Source organism: Dermochelys coriacea, chromosome 2, assembly GCF_009764565.3.
Source record: "Dermochelys coriacea isolate rDerCor1 chromosome 2, rDerCor1.pri.v4, whole genome shotgun sequence".
Classification (NCBI taxonomy): Eukaryota; Metazoa; Chordata; order Testudines; family Dermochelyidae; genus Dermochelys; species Dermochelys coriacea.
The window spans coordinates 175,908,572-175,924,241 of record NC_050069.1 but is presented as its reverse complement, the minus strand read 5'-3'; the positions used below and the strand labels follow the sequence as shown (position 1 = coordinate 175,924,241).

The window sequence follows — 15,670 nt, the reverse complement described above, 5'->3', positions numbered from 1 at the left end:
GCTAAGGGATCTGGGCTATTCTGGCCAGAGGTAACCTTTTCATCCTTGCTTGCCATGCAAACGCACCTATCTGAGGCAACTCAAACTTGCAAATCGGGAACAACCTGTAATCGGGAAGAACTGGCTGAGCAGGAGCATCACATGGATTTCCCAATTAATCAGTTATGAGGGTGTTCTCCTTTTCTAATGCTAAAGCAGCGTGATGACTTGCCACTCTTAGTAGAGTGGCAGTACTTACAACACTTAAGCATATCAATTTGGTCCAGATGCCCAGATACTGGGAATATTAGAAATGCCTCATAAACTCTCCAGGCCCATGTCCACTATGTATATTTTGTTAAGGAAGAGGAATTCCATTAGTCTGGAGTTCTTTGTGAAAGGAATTTCATCGCAGCCCTTAAAAGAATCCCAATGACGGAGCATGGTACTTAATGTTAAAAATGCCTCTGTGGATCTCAGGCTGTGCTTGATGCAACAAAAGATTTTATTCAAAATGTACTGGACGCCACAGAGTTTTGCACAAGATACAGGCCTTATCCTCTGGTGTTGGAGCTGTAACAAAGAAGAAGAAACCTGAAGCATATGCTATGGGACAGTCAGGCACCTGTGAACAGAGGTGGACACGAGTTAAAACTGCTCAGCTTTAGCAGCCAAACTGCAGCTGAGAATTATAGCCTAAGTTATTTACCTGCTAAACTGGGTTTAACTCTGGCACAATGTCTTTGGTTCTTGAGTAGGGTTGCCAACTTTCTAATTGCACAAACCCAAACACCCTTGCCCCACCCCTGCCCCGCCCCTTCCCCAAGGCCCCGCCCCCTGCTCACTCCAACCCCCTCCCTCCATTGCTCGCTCTCCCCCACCTTCACTCACTTTCACCGGGCTGGGGCAGGGGGTTGAGGTGCAGGAGGGGATGTAGGATGTAGGCTGCAGAAGGGAGTTTGGGTGTGGGAGGGGGCTTTGGACATTTCTGCTCTCAGAGATGGATGGTGGCCCCAATAATGTTATCTTTCATTGTTGTTGAACAGTTTCAGGATCTGGTGTGTGAATGGCCTGAGAGGAATAAAATACAAGCAGTAGTAATGCTGGCATATTGATTCCCATTATCTACACAGAAGTGAAGCCTCTGCAGGCTACATTGCCTGCCTGTTAGTTTCTGGGTGAAGACTGAGGTGTTCTTTTTAATCTCTAAAGCCTTAAAGAGCTAGGAACCTACTCTGACTGGCTAGTTGCTATGACAACAGGTTGCTTAGTAACAGAATTTGCTACAGGGTTTGAAGCTTCTTTCTTGCCTGTGCCAAATGTGCCTACTTTGGGGAGGTCATTAATTTTACATGGGGCAAAATTTGGGAAGATTTTCAAAGGGTAGTTATAGGTTTCATGTGCAATATGCTATGCATCTGTTAAAAAATAGTATTTTGTCTCTGGCAATGGAAGTAGAGGCTCAGCTCCCTCCTTCCCTCCCCTTCTGGACTGAAATATAGTTCAGCAGCTAGTGAGGGAAAGGCACTGCTTGGGATTTAAAAGCCTACAGAGCATTCAGCAGATCTTAGCAACCATTGGAGCAGTAGTCATGCTTGCAGATATAACTGAGATAGGAGATACCTGGAAGCAGTAAAAAATATTAGAAGCCTCGAACACCAGTTGCCTTAAAAACAGCTCCCAAAACTACATGGACACATCATATCCGTGCTCTTCACCAGCTGGTTTGCTGCCAGAATTCTGCCATCATTGCAAGGGTGGTTAGTCCTGGCTGCCCGCACCATATGTATGGGGTATTCTGTGGCTGCATTGATACATTACAGGAGCTTCCTGGGTGTATCAGAGGACAAAATTTGGCCTTTACTTGCAAATATTTTTTTCTTTAGCTGATTTTTCAAATAGAAAAAATATTCTGTTGTGCCATTTCGGTAAGGCATAGCTCCCCACTGTTCACCAGTTGTGAGCATTTCTGTGGCCTCTATGCTTGCTAGCACAGAATGTATTGTAGGATTTCTGAGCAATATACCATCAACTGAAATTATACCAAGTGATACCCTACTTGCTGTGTCAGAGGACTTGAGTCTCATATACACTGCCCTTCAAGTGTAAGTGTAATTTACGCCCACAGTACACGGCTCTGGCAATGGAAAATGGTATTATAGGAACATTAGTGTAAATGCGAACCAGGCCCAGAATGTGTTCAGAGGGAATCTCGATTATTTCAAATGGGTTACGCTGGTGATGGTCTTTCTGACCTCATCTCTCTATGAGCCAAATAAAATCAAGTCTGGAGCTCAACAGCATCTTTGTTCCCTGGTGAGTCGAGCTAGTGCGTCACATGACACCCTCTGGTAACTGCACATTGCTGTGATTCTAATGGAGACTCTTCCAACATCAATCATTTCTTTCTTTCTGCCACATCGGCAGTCACAGCAATACATAAATAGAGGCGTAAAACCCAGATGCAACATACACAATGTGAGAGTCTTTAGTGCCAGTTGATAGAATTTCTTAGTAGCAGTTGACCTCTAGCATTATCAATACAGTTAGAAAATGCAGTTGCAGAAACGGATTGCAATGAGAGCCTACAGCTGTGCCATGTTGTGTTGTGATCCCATCAGACAAGAGTCACTGAGAAAAAGATGAGGTTTTAGGAAAGATTTGAAAGTAAGGAATCATATAGCAGAACTAATCAACAGATCTTATTGCACCAAGGCAAGGAGAAGGGGAGAAGACAGAGCGATGAAATAGAAAAAGCAGAATGTGGGGTGAATAAGCATTATTATCCCCAGGGGGAATACTCAGCCATTCAAAGGCTAAATCATCACAGTGAGTCAAAGGCAAAGCAGAGAATAGAACTGAGCTCTCTCTGCTCCTGGTTCAGCACCCTACCACTGGACAACACTGTCTCCTGCTCATGTTCCTTTATGATAGTAGGGGATACTGCCATTGAAAGTGCTGTGTTTTCAGTGAGAAGGAAAACTGAGGTCATGACCACTTGTCATTAAAGAGATCGTGGTGCTTTTCAGAAGAGTAAAGATGTCACCCCAGTATTCCAGCCAAATTATAAATTAGGTCATTATCTTTTGCATCTCTAAAATTCTCTAGCAGTTTCAACTGGAAAAGGGCATTCTTCACTTCCTGTCCTAAAGTTTTGTGAAACATTGCTGTGCGCTTAGTTTCTTCGTTTCAGTCCAGAGAGAGCTGCATTGCAGAGGCTCAGGGAGTGAACCCTGAATGTAATTTGTGTAAAATGTTGTTAGTTTTGCAAAATGTTTTGGGATCAGTCTGGGCAAAAGGTGCTATATAACGAGATGATCCCTGTCCTCTCTAAGATTTGCCTATTCATTTTGGGGAAAGAATGGCTTTGTGCTGTGGATCTGACATACTGGCTGTCAATTACAAGAGTCTTCAGGCCCCAATCCTGTGAGGTGCTGATAATCCTCAAATCCCATTGACTTCAATAGGATATGAGTGCACTCAGCCTCATGCAACATCAGGCTGTCTTTGGCGAGCTGCCTAGATGCTAAAGTGTGGGTTTATAATGCAGGGGAAGGGGAGCATATTAACAGAATGCTTTTTTTTCTAGACTTGTTATCTATTTTTGTTTTGTTTCAGGCTAACAAAATGTTTGGCACTGTGGTGGTGGGGATCGGAATTGCTGGATCTGTGCGGATAAGAGACATGCTGAATCCGATGCCTTCCAGCCCTTCCGAGCATCTGAAGCTGGTTGGCTTTGTATCCAGGTTAGATATTTCAGTTGGGTGTTTTAATGAGTATGGTGTAGAGATTATTTTGCCCCCCACATACTCTCTCCCTTTTGGATGTATAACTTTCCAGGCTCATCTTAGAAGATACATTTCTACGATATAATAATTCAAGGAGGTCTGCTGTGCACACAGTAAATGCGGTTTATGTGACAGCGCTTAGTGTCCATAGGTTAGGTTAGTAATGATTGCAGGAAGCTTTGCAAAATGCCTCAATGAGCTCATTCAAGCAGATCTAGGACTCAGTCCTGAGAGATGCTGAGTGTCTCTAATGAGGTGCTTTGCACCCTCAATTCTCACTTCGCTCAGGGAAAGCTGAAGGAGCTCAGAGCCCTGTAAGATCAGCCCTTTAAAAGAGACTCAAAATGTAACCAAATGACTGAACTCTGCTGTAGGATGGCACAGGCTTTAAGCAGCTGCACTGATGGACCAGTGTCTATAAGTAATTCATCTGTAGAACTCTGGTAATGCAACTCTGCTGTAAAATTTGTCTTTGAAGCCAGACGTGGATTTTGAAGAACAAATCATAATATAAGCTGTGCAATAAGGTTACCTATCATTTATTCTCAGCAACCATGTGGCTGAAATGTAAGCAAATCTGCACAACAGTGCTGCTATCTCAGAGCAGTCCTATCAGGCTTTCTGCACTATAGCAACAACGTATAATGGTTTAAAATAATTATGTGGAACATATGGGGATCTCAGGTTGTGGATGTATTTTCCAGCTATATTTAATCATATCTGTTTGAGACAGAAAAGACCTATTAGGCCATCCATTACATCTCCTTGCCAATACAAGCTTGTTCCTAGGGTATCTTTCTAGTGCTAGATGTACTATTGAATGACCCAAGCAATACTTGGCTTCCACCACTTCCATTGGGAAACTGTGCCAGTCTAACACATAATTTAAAATGCTGCTACAGAGGTAATTCTTCTAACATGTCACTTTGACCATGTCACCCTTCTCTTTATGTCCCTCCATTGGCTTCCCCTTCTCTAGTGCATCAAACACAAATGAATCATCTTCACTTTCAACGCCCTTCATGGCCTATCCTCATCCTACCTATCATCTTGCATACACTATTAAGATATTGACTCCTGCCTCTTCTTGGGCAACGATGCCAGGCTTCACCACCCAGCTGTTAAATTTTCAAACAAGCATCTATGTGCTTTTTTTCTCTGCCTCCCCTCATGCTTGGGAAGAGCTCCCTGTAAACATCCTCCTCGTCTCTCCTTCAAATCCCTCCTTAAAATTCTCCTTTGCCATGATGCCTACAATGATTAGGCCACTGGTATGCTGTGACCACTGTCCATCAAACTGACCGATCTTGTCTCACTGTTTTCTTTTGCTCCCTTGTCTGTTTGTATCCAGCTGTTGACTCTTGTCTTGTACATAAGCTGTTTGGTGCAGCAACTGTCTTTTTGATCTATGTTTGTACAGCACCTAATGAATTGGGATCTTGGTCTATGACTGAGGTTCCAATAATAATTGGGGAGAGCGGGCTGTGGTTGTGATGTTTTGTTTTTTATTTCTTTCTATTGAACAACTAGAAGAACCCTGGGTAGCATTAACGAGGTCAAGCAGATTGGCCTGCAAGATGCTCTGGGAAACAAAGAGATCCAGGTGGCCATCATCAGCACTGACAACAAAAGCCATGAGGAGAATGTCAGGTATGTGTTTCTCTTTTCCTCTTCTCTGCTTGCTACTTCCTTAAATTAGGCTCTGCCATGCAATGGAACGTGCTGTATCAAAGAATTAATTTGTGTCTAGAAACATTTCTCTTCGTTAGCAATGTAAAATAATCCCCATATTCTCAAAGTAAATGTGACTGTGAGGTTCACCCTCCTGAGGTAAAATGAGACAGGTGCTCTGTTGCACACCTGTATTAGTAGTGTCGGATTTACATGTATTTTAGAGGGAATACAAGAACTGGATTCAGAAAACACCACTTTATTCAATCCCTATTCTCTCCTCCCCACCAATTGGTTCCTGCCACTTTGGTTCCAGGCCATCTTCTCCCTAGTAACCTGTATTTATGAAGCACCTGCCTTAGGATCTCATAGAGCTTTCCAAACATGAATTAATTAAGTGCCAAAAAACTTTGTGAGATAGGGTAGTATCCTCCTCATACGGACCTGTGGTACAGAGAGACTAAGTGACTTGCCCAAGGTCATGCAGGAAGTCCACGATGAAGGCAGGAATAGAATCCAAATCTGCTAGTCATGGGACTTAACCAGCTTGGGCTTGAGCCTTGGCTTTAGGACCCTGCAAGGTAGGAGGGTCCCAGAGCATGGGTTGCAGCCTGAGTCTGAGTCTACACTACAATTAAACAGCCCCTTAGCCCAAGTCAGCTGGCATGGGCCAGCTGCGGGTATCTAATCGCAGTGTAGACATACCCTAAGAAAATGCCTTTTATTACCTCCACTCTCAGCACATTCATTCATGCTATTTCCACATTCCTAGAGATGGGGTTGGCTGCTAGAGTCAGAAAGTGTTTGTTCAGAAGAAGAGAGATGAATAAGGTAGCATCTTTTGAAGACCTCTCTCTCTCCCCTTCTAGGATGTTCTTGGAGGCTGGGAAACATGTCCTTGTCGAGTACCCCATGGCGCTGTCCGCTAACACAGCACGTGAGCTCTGGGAGATGGCTGAGCAGAAAGGTGATGATCCTTAATGTCAAAGGTGTAACTAGCTTTTTACAATGACGTTAGATTACATCAGTTGTGGTAGTGCCTAAGAACTTCAAACAAGGCATAGCACAAGGACAGTACTTGCTCCAGAGAACTCCTAATCTAAGATTTAGACTAGGGCTGTCAAACAATTTAAAAAAATCACAATTAATTGTGAGATTTAAAAAAAATAGTTGTGATTAATTGCAGTTTTCATCACACTGTTAAACAATAATAGAATACCAGTTTAAATTCATTATAAATATTTTTGGATGTTTTTCTACATTTCCAACTGTATCAATTTCAATAATAAAACAGAATACAAAGTGTACACTGTTCACTTTATATTATTATTTTTATTACAAATATTTGCACTGTAAAAATGATAAAAGAAATAGTATTTTTCAGTTCACCTCATACAAATACTGTAGTGCAGTTTCTTTTTTGTGAAAGTTCAACTTACAATTTTTTTTTCCCAACATAACTGCATTATGTTGCATTATGAATTATGTTTTTTTCCCCCAACATAACTGCACTCAAAAACAAAACAATGTAAAACTTTAAAGCCTACATATCAAAGCGTGAAGGGGCATACAAATGTTTAGCATATCTGGCACATAAATACCTTGTAGTGCTGGCTACACCAATGCCATGCAAATGGCTGTTCTCACTTTCAGGTGACATTGTAAATAGGAAGGAGACAACAGTATTTCCCATGAATGTAAACAAACTTGTTTGTCTTAGCGATTGGCTGAACAAGAAGTAGGACTCCATGGACATGAATGAGGTAATTGAAAAATACTATTTCTTTTGTTTATCTTTTTACAGTGCAAATATTTGTAATAAAAAACAATTTAAGGTGAGCACTGTACAAGTTGTATTCTGTGTTGTAACTGAAATCAATGTATTTGAAAATGTAGAAAACATCCAAAAATATGTATAATAAATTAATTGGTATTCTATTATTGTGTAACAGTGGAATTAAAACTGCAATGAATCATGACTGTTTTTTTAATCTAATTAATTTAGTCTAGTCTAATCACATGCATTAACAACGATTAATTGACAGTCCTAATTTAGACAATGTGCAACAGGTGAATAAACAGACATATGCGGAGGACAAGATGACAGATGCAGGTGCATTTGCATTAGTAATCGCAGTGATCTCAATCCCTGCCGGCACTAGCCTGGAGAATGGAGTTAGCTAGGAAGATCCATCAGAGCGTTAATAAAATGTTTGAAAAACAAAAACCCAACCTTGTGAGTAACCATAGAACCCTCCCCAACTTTCTTCCCCCTGGAAATAAAAGCATAAATAAAACCTTAAGACTGTGGCTTATATGACAGGTCTGTGTATGTTCATGTGTATCACCCTCATTTCTTCATGCCTTTCTGGGCTGTAGTAACACGTATGTTTAAAACAAGGCAAGAGGGTCCACAGGAGACATTTCTAAGCAAAGCAGTCCCATCACTAAAATGCTAAGGGGCAGATTGTGGCCATAGAGGGGAGCTTATAGGAAGGTGCAGTGTGGACCTCCAGATTGCATCATTCTGGCATGGCGCTGCAAGAAGGGGCACACTGCCAGGCAAGAGCAAACCATAGCCACTTGGACAGTGTGTGCCACTGCTCACTGACATCCTTTTGTAATCTTCATTCAGCAACCTCTGTGCTAAAAGACGAGCTGAGAATTTCACACCTAGCTAGCTCATAGATGAGCACCACTTATCTCTGTGTTATGAGCCAGATGGGTCCCCAAGTAAGCACAATTTATGTCCTTTCCTTCCGTTAAGCAGTAGTTCTGTCTGATTGCCTTGGAGACATCCCAGTACAATGTCCATCCCAATTAAGTGCCAGACCCTGACAACCTCATGCACATAGGGTACAGTCTTACTCCAGGAGCAGTTCCATTGATTTCAGTGGAATAAGGTGCTGCTCAGCGTGACAAAGGTTATCACAGCCTGGCTTGTAAGTACCATACTTTGAGACTGGGACGATCTTTTCTGTTTGTACAGCACCTAGCACAGTGGAGTCCTGGTCCTAGGGTTCCTCAGCACTATGGTAATACAACTAAATAATACACATTTTTTAAACTAAAAAGTGGCCTTGGGAGAGTGAGAGGATAGAGGAGTTAGGGGAAAGATGGTCAGGACTTCACTCAAGCTTCATTTTGAAGGCTAGTGCCTCAACTTTCAAGGCACTGTATTATGGTTGGTTCATTCACCCAATTCCTGTTAAAGTCAATAGCTAAAATGCTGCCGTTTGTTTGCTAAACTTGCTGTTACTGTGGACTGTAGGTGTGGCCCCTGACTAGAAGTGGATTTGGATTCATGTAGAAAACTTTTAGTAATCCCATTTGATCTTTGTTTTCTCAATGACAGGTAAAATCCTCCATGTGGAGCACATTGAACTTTTGACAGAAGAGTACAAGCAGCTGAAAAAGGAAGTGGCTGGGAAGGAGCTTGTGAAAGGAACTTTACATTTCACAGGTCAGTTGCTAAAGAAACTCAGGCTGTCTGTCCTGCTGAGATGCCAGCCACTTCAGATGGCATTCATTCAGTCACTCACTCACTCGTGTGAGGGCTTGTTCTGTAGTAGTTTGAATCATGGAGTCAGGACCCATCCAGTGAGACCTTCAAACAACCGTCTCCCTCTACTGGCAGTTGCCTGTGTCGGGGAGAGGTTCTGTGGCCTGCTAGACACTGGGAGTGAGTCTGATGGAGAACAGCAAGCCTGTTCCCCCTCTAGTATCTTCACAGCTGTCTCCTACTCTCTTTCTAAATTGGAGCATCAGTGACCTGCGGAGATCTCTTTAGCCCCCTCATCCTCACCTGGTCTCCAGAGAGGGTGGAAAGCTGCTGAAAATCACCCCACTCTCCACTGAGGACCCCCAGGCTCCTCCCCTGTTTTTGTTTTCTAAGAGATGGGAGAGATTAAAGGTTTCATTCCCCCATCCCCTTGTGTGAACCCATATCCTAGTGCTCCCCAACATATCCTTAGGGTTTTCCTGCACATTCATTGTATCTATGTCTGTATTCCTCTCTACCTTCAGATGGGGATCTGGGTGGCAATTATTTTCCCATGCCCTCTTCTGCCCGCCCATCTTCATCAGCTGTAACAGCTGGCTGGGTAGGTGATGGCTGCCTTTCCCCAGCAATGCTCTTTGCTGCATCTTTGCTGCCCTCTGTTTGTCTCTTGGAACCTGGGCAGAGCAGCTCAGGCTGGAAAAGGGAGATAAAAAGGCAGCTTCAAGCTTCCCACCTGGTCCCAATAGATGCTCCTAGCAGGTTTCTGGGTCGTTGGCCAAGACTGCAGTAACCGGAGATGATCCTGGCCCAAATGGGACAGATGGCACACGTATGCTATAGTGGGAGAATTTCCTTGAGTTATCAGTATTTGAGGAGGGCAAGGGAGACTTGAAAGGTTTATTTGATAGAATTCAACCATTTAGAACAACAGAAAAGGAGCAGCATATCCTGTTGCATAGCTCACCAAATGATCCTATTCAGCAGACTGGATTCACTGAGCTCCCAACCATCCCAAACTGACCCTCAGAGCTTTCCCTTTGCTGGACTCCATGCAGCTGATTAGGATGGGAGTTCCTTTCCCACTACTCAAGTCCTTTCATTCTTATTCCTGTAGGTGGTGCCTTGGATGAAGAGCGATCAGGCTTCCCAGCTTTCAGTGGAATTGCCCGCCTGACTTGGCTCATTGACCTCTTTGGAGACCTCACTGTCACCTCAGCCACTAGAGAGGAACAGAAAGAAGAGAGTTATTCCAGAATGACAGCAAATTTTCAGACTGCAGACAAGAAGTGAGTAATGTAACGATACAGGAGCAGATTAGCCATGCTACTTAGGTATCTTTAGCAGGAAATCGGCACTTTCTCTTCTTTGCACCTGTACAGCAGTTTTTATGCAAGAATCAAAAGCACACTACAGACACGAATGAACTAAACTTCACAACACTCCTGTGAGATGGTTAGATATTATTTGCTCCATTTTACAGATGGGAAAACTGAGGTGGGGAGAGTTTACAGGACTTGGCCAAGGACACACTGTAAATCAATGGCTGAAATTGGGACTAGTACCCAAGGATTATACTCAAAATCCTTGCTCTAACCTCAAGACCGAGTCCTGAACACACCATATATAACCCTTCTGCCAGGTGATGATGTCAGCAACAAAGGATGGGTTCAGTGTCTAGGGGTTCCCTTCAGCATTACCAAACAGAACCAGCTTGAGACCCAACCAGTGATACCGCTGCATGACACTGCCATCTCTACAGCTGTTCAGAGCTGCCACTGCCACCTCTGTCACCGCTTGTCAGCGTTGCCACTTCTGCCTTCAGCTGTGATGCTGTGTTCAGAGCTTCCTCTGCCTAGCCCTATCCTAGTGGTTTCAGCCCTTAGCGATTTAACTGTGCAGCAGAGAACCTCACTGCTGATGTTCCCTCTGCGTTGTCTTGCACCACAACACTGTCAATGCTATCAGGGCTAAGGCTCAGACCCTAAATGAGTTTCAGTGTTTTTAGCTGTAGTGATCACTGAGAAGAAACCAGGACTCTCAATTGAGTCTAGTCAGCTCTACCTTTAAAGTCTAGAGGCAGAGGATAAAATGGTTTTTAGGACCCTTTAAAGAAATCCACACCAGGTAGGAACATCTGTCCCCACCTCCTCTGACTTTCACTTGGATTTGGCATCTACTTAGCAAGTGATGTTAATTTAGGGTGACCCCTCAATTAGGGCATATTAAATACAGTTCTGCTGCCCTTTACTCATTCAATAAGCATAACAGCATTTAATTACCCCTGTGTCTAAGACTAAAGTAAATTTTAACCCAGTGTGATGGGTTAGACCACGCTTCTGGGATGTCACCTGATGTAGTGGGGTTTCACTGAGCCCCTCCTCCTCCACCAGCCTGGATTCCCTCTCCCTGTTTTGCTGAATTAGGCTCGCCAGCCTCTTGAGGCACACATACATGCATAGGTAGGGCCACACCAAGCTGCAGACACAGATTGAAGTCAGCTCTGTGTGAGGGGATTCACTCAGCACTCACATGCACACCCCCTTTGGGAAATAAACCCAAAATAATATTGTCTTGCGCAGTATAGAAAGATCTGCACAGCGCAAGCTCATAAAAATTCATGCTCTCCCTCAATGTGAAGAGAGATGTGCAGAACTTCTTCCCCCCGCCATTAGAAATTGCACAAACTGTGTTTAATAATAAACAAAACAAATGTATTAACTATAAAAGGCAGATGTTAAGTGATTATAAGGGATAGCAAACAGAACAAAGCAGATTACTGAGCAAATAAAACAAAACACGCATACTAAGATCTTAGAGACTGGTTGCAAGAAGCAATTTCTTAGCTAAATGTTATTTTAGGTAAGTTGCAGAGTTTCAGTAGCTGAGAGTTCCAGTTATTTCTTCTTATAGACTGGACCCCTGTCTTAGTCTGGACTCACCCCTGCCTTTCCCTTCAGGTTAGTTCCTTTGTCCCTTCAGGTTCTTTCAGCAGTCCACCTTCTTGGGTAGGCAATGGAGGAGAGTCCCGATCAACTCCCTCCCCAGCCCTTAAAAAGGATTTACCTAAGGTGGGAATCCTTCATTTGATTCCCATCTGCCTACAGTGGAAAAGTACCAGGTGACTGTCACGTGTCTCTCCAGGGTCATAGCAGTCATTACTCGCAGGCTGTTTGGAGCGTCCACAGGAAGACTAAGCTCTTTCACAGTCCATTGTCCTTGCTGATGGGCCATCAGTCCTATGTGACTCTTTCATTGTTGGACCTGAAGGGCTAGTATTGGGTGTCACTCAAAGTAGCACATTTGAAATACAGATACATGGTCAATATTCCTAGTTCCAGATACAAAATTGATACATGCATACAAATTGGATAAGCACATCCAGTAGATCACAGCCTTTTGAATGATATCTTACATGAGCCATCTTGCATAAAGTATATCTTAGTCATGCCATATTTATATCATAACTATATTTCTATGAAGAATATGGGGTGTAACGTCATACCCAGAATAGCCAAAAGTGATCCCTTTGGCAAAGCTGGTCTGTCTCCTGATCACTTAGACAAGATAGGTGTGTCTATGCAAATTTGGTCTGCTCCTGAGGTCTTTTCCCAGATCATCAAAAGACATTAGGGGAGAGCTCAGTCAGGCCCTGGCTTACATCTATATCGAAGTTTTAACACATTTTAGATGGGCATTTAGTGTTAACCAGTGATGAAAAAATGGAATAACCCTGTGGCTTTATTTCTTCCTAAATGTCCTTCGTTTTCTACTTTCTCACATTAGACCTCTGACATGGATTGAAGAAAGGGGACCAGGGCTGAGACGTGATAAGAAAATCAGCTTCTGTTTCAAAAGTGGTTGCCTGGAGAACCTCCCTGAGGCCCCGAGGTCTGCTGTGGGCCTCTTCATGCAAGATCAGAACCTCTTTGCCAAAAAACTGTTCAGCCAGGTCTCCAGAGAAGAGCTGGCCGCTGAGAAGTGGCGCATCCTGCGGTGCCTGGATCTTGCAGAGGAGATTCAGCAGCACTGTGAACAGCCAGCAGATATCCATTTCTAAGGCCCCTCTTTATGAAAAAGGGACTATGGTAGTCAGAGGCTAAGTAGAGCTGCAGCTTAGTGTTACCATAAAACGGCTTGTTGGCAGTTAACTTCTATTTGGTTGGTTCTTACCATTAATATCCATGGGGCTTCACTCAGAAGCTTGGGCCCCACAAGCGTTTTAGGCTGTGTGAGATATTTAACATGGCAGAACTGGATGATGCATTGGGCTGTCGCCAGTGCATGGCATCTTTCCAGTCAAATTTAAAGCTACCAGGAAAAGAGCATTCAGACATGTTGCTCCCACAGAAGTCAATGGGAGATTTTGTCATTGACTTCAAGGGGAGCAGGCCCAATGAGACTGCAGAAGTTACGATTCATTAAATATAATTTTAGTTCCTTCTTCTTTTTAATATATATGAGAGCAAGGGATTTATAGCACTGACTAGAATGAGGCATAGAGCTGCTCTACAAGCCTCTCTGCCTCCGAAGGCCTTATAGCACCGCATGCCTGACCTGCAAAACTTCTCATATTCCAGTCCTGTCCCTTCCCTGAGAAGTTGCCCGGAATGATATTTTGCATATTGGCTGTGGGCCAGATTCTGATATTTTACACCAGGGTAAACCAAATCCATTACTTGCAACGGCATTTACACTGGTTTAAACACAGAATAAATTAGATTGGAATCTGTCCTCTCACTGGACGTTATGCCGAGATCACTAAACTGATTTCTCCGCTGCCTTATGCCGGGTTGGAACTCAGAGGCGAAAAGTTAGTATAATACATTAACCCACTTCATCACCTGCCCCTTGCCCAGATCCCTTTCCCATAATCAGTCCTTGGCTCCTCTGTTTTTGAGCACAGTGGCACTGAATGCGTTCTGTTCCCACACTGAGGCATGCCCATAACCACTATTAATGTTCATGAGAATTCTGCATGTGACTCAATGTGAGAATGGATCACTCTGAATAAATGAAATGTATTAATTTAATTAATAGAAACTATAAATAATACATTTATAGAAACAGGGACAATATAGTAATGCCAATTATAGCATGGTTTTAGGAAATAGAGCATTTTTGCAAATGACAACCGTGCAACTGTGCCGTTATTTTATTTGTTGTTTTTCAGTAGTGCCCAGAGACTCCATAGTGCTAGTTGCTGTACAAATACATGGAAAGATTTGGTCCCTGCCCTAAAGAACTTGCAGTCGTGAAAAGTGCCAAGTCATCAGCATGCATAGAGAAAAAACTGAAGCAATACCTTTGTCTCCCTGTATTATATTCTAATTACAATGCACATCTGTTATAATAGCAATACAACCCTCTTGAGAATGTATTGTTGTCTCCCAAATAATACTTCATGGGAAGCCAGCAGCCCTTATCCACATTGACACTGGAGGAGTAAACTCCAAAACTAGGCACATATATTATAAATTATATACAATATAATAAATATAAAATAATGGTCAAATAAAACTTTAACGAAACTCCTCTACACAGAAGGTTCAATTAGAGATTGGGGATGGGCAGGATGAGGTATGTTGGTTAGTTGGTTGGGTTTTTTAAATCCAAATCAGGTCAGCCAGACCTAATTAGTAGTATCTTTATTTTGAGGTGCTTCTAAGTTGTGCTTGCAAAATATGGGCCTGATCCAGTGCCCATAAAAATCACTGGAAAGTCTCCCTTTGACTTCATTGGACTTTGGATCAGGCCTTAAATATACATGTGCACAAACAGGAAACCTGTGCCTGCAGAATATGCATTGTGTTGCCAAATGGGTACTTGAGTACCAAACATGTATTTTGCACATTGACGTACTTTGCAGGAGCAAATACAATGCCGTCTTTGGGAGGAGGGAAATTATATGCTCCCTAGTTTTATGACACAAAATGTGGAGTCCATCCTGATTAAAAATAGAATTAAAATCTTCTGCTATGGATATTCAGCAGTGCACAAACTATTTCTGGTTTTGTGACAGGAAAAAAACACTGTAGATGCTAGAGTTGATGACTCAGTCCCTCCTTTCCTAATCAGGTCACACGAAGTGAGTTTGAAGCATTTTGCATATAATCCTGACGCTTTTAAAAAAATACATGCTGCAGGGGAGTGTCTTAGACAATCTGGAAAAAAACCTCAACAGGGAGGCAAAACACATAGAAGAGATCAAACAAACTGTACTTAGCACTGAAGTTGAGTTTTTGTTTAAAAAAATAACCACCCCACGCCATGCTAATACTTTGTAATCTTTGAGTGAGTGAAAGCTTTAAGGTGGGATTTTCAGTGTTGTCCTATCTGTGCTCCCAATGAAGTCAATGGGAATTTTACTATTATAATTCTGTAAGAGAAGAGAGAAACCAATGCTGAGTAGTTTTGAATGTTCTGCCCTTAACAAGCACTGTTGTGTCTTGCTTGTGAACTCATTCTATAGAAGCTCTTCCAGTTATTACCAGCTTGTAGTGCCAGGTCAATGTATATAAAACACTACCTTGCCTACCTTAACTGAAACTTCCCTTGCTATGCTATTGATGTAGTACACATGTACACAGGGGCCAAGTTGGAAGCTACATGCATCTGAGTCATTTTCCAAAGGGATGTGGAGGTGTTAAAATGGAATTCTTCATGTAACTCTCGAAGGGTGCTGCCTTAGAAATGTGGGATCTTGGTACATTGACAGCTTTCACGCGTTCAT

The 15,670-nt window shown here is 42.8% G+C and overlaps 1 protein-coding gene across 5 annotated transcripts in view; it reads left to right on the top strand.

Moving 5' to 3' along the window:
• The window catches only part of BLVRA (biliverdin reductase A), a 40,027-nt gene extending 24,751 nt beyond the window's left edge, over positions 1–15,276 (top strand). For all 5 annotated transcript variants that reach the window (XM_038390398.2, XM_038390390.2, XM_038390391.2 and 2 more), the window contains 6 exons: positions 3,598–3,725; positions 5,298–5,417; positions 6,308–6,405; positions 8,794–8,901; positions 10,055–10,226; positions 12,724–15,276. In XM_038390398.2, coding sequence (XP_038246326.1) covers positions 3,607–3,725; positions 5,298–5,417; positions 6,308–6,405; positions 8,794–8,901; positions 10,055–10,226; positions 12,724–12,997 — 891 coding nt within the window. In that variant the 5' untranslated portion in view covers positions 3,598–3,606 and the 3' untranslated portion in view covers positions 12,998–15,276. The remainder of the gene's footprint in view (positions 1–3,597; positions 3,726–5,297; positions 5,418–6,307; positions 6,406–8,793; positions 8,902–10,054; positions 10,227–12,723) is intronic.
• The last annotated feature ends 394 nt before the right edge of the window (positions 15,277–15,670 follow it).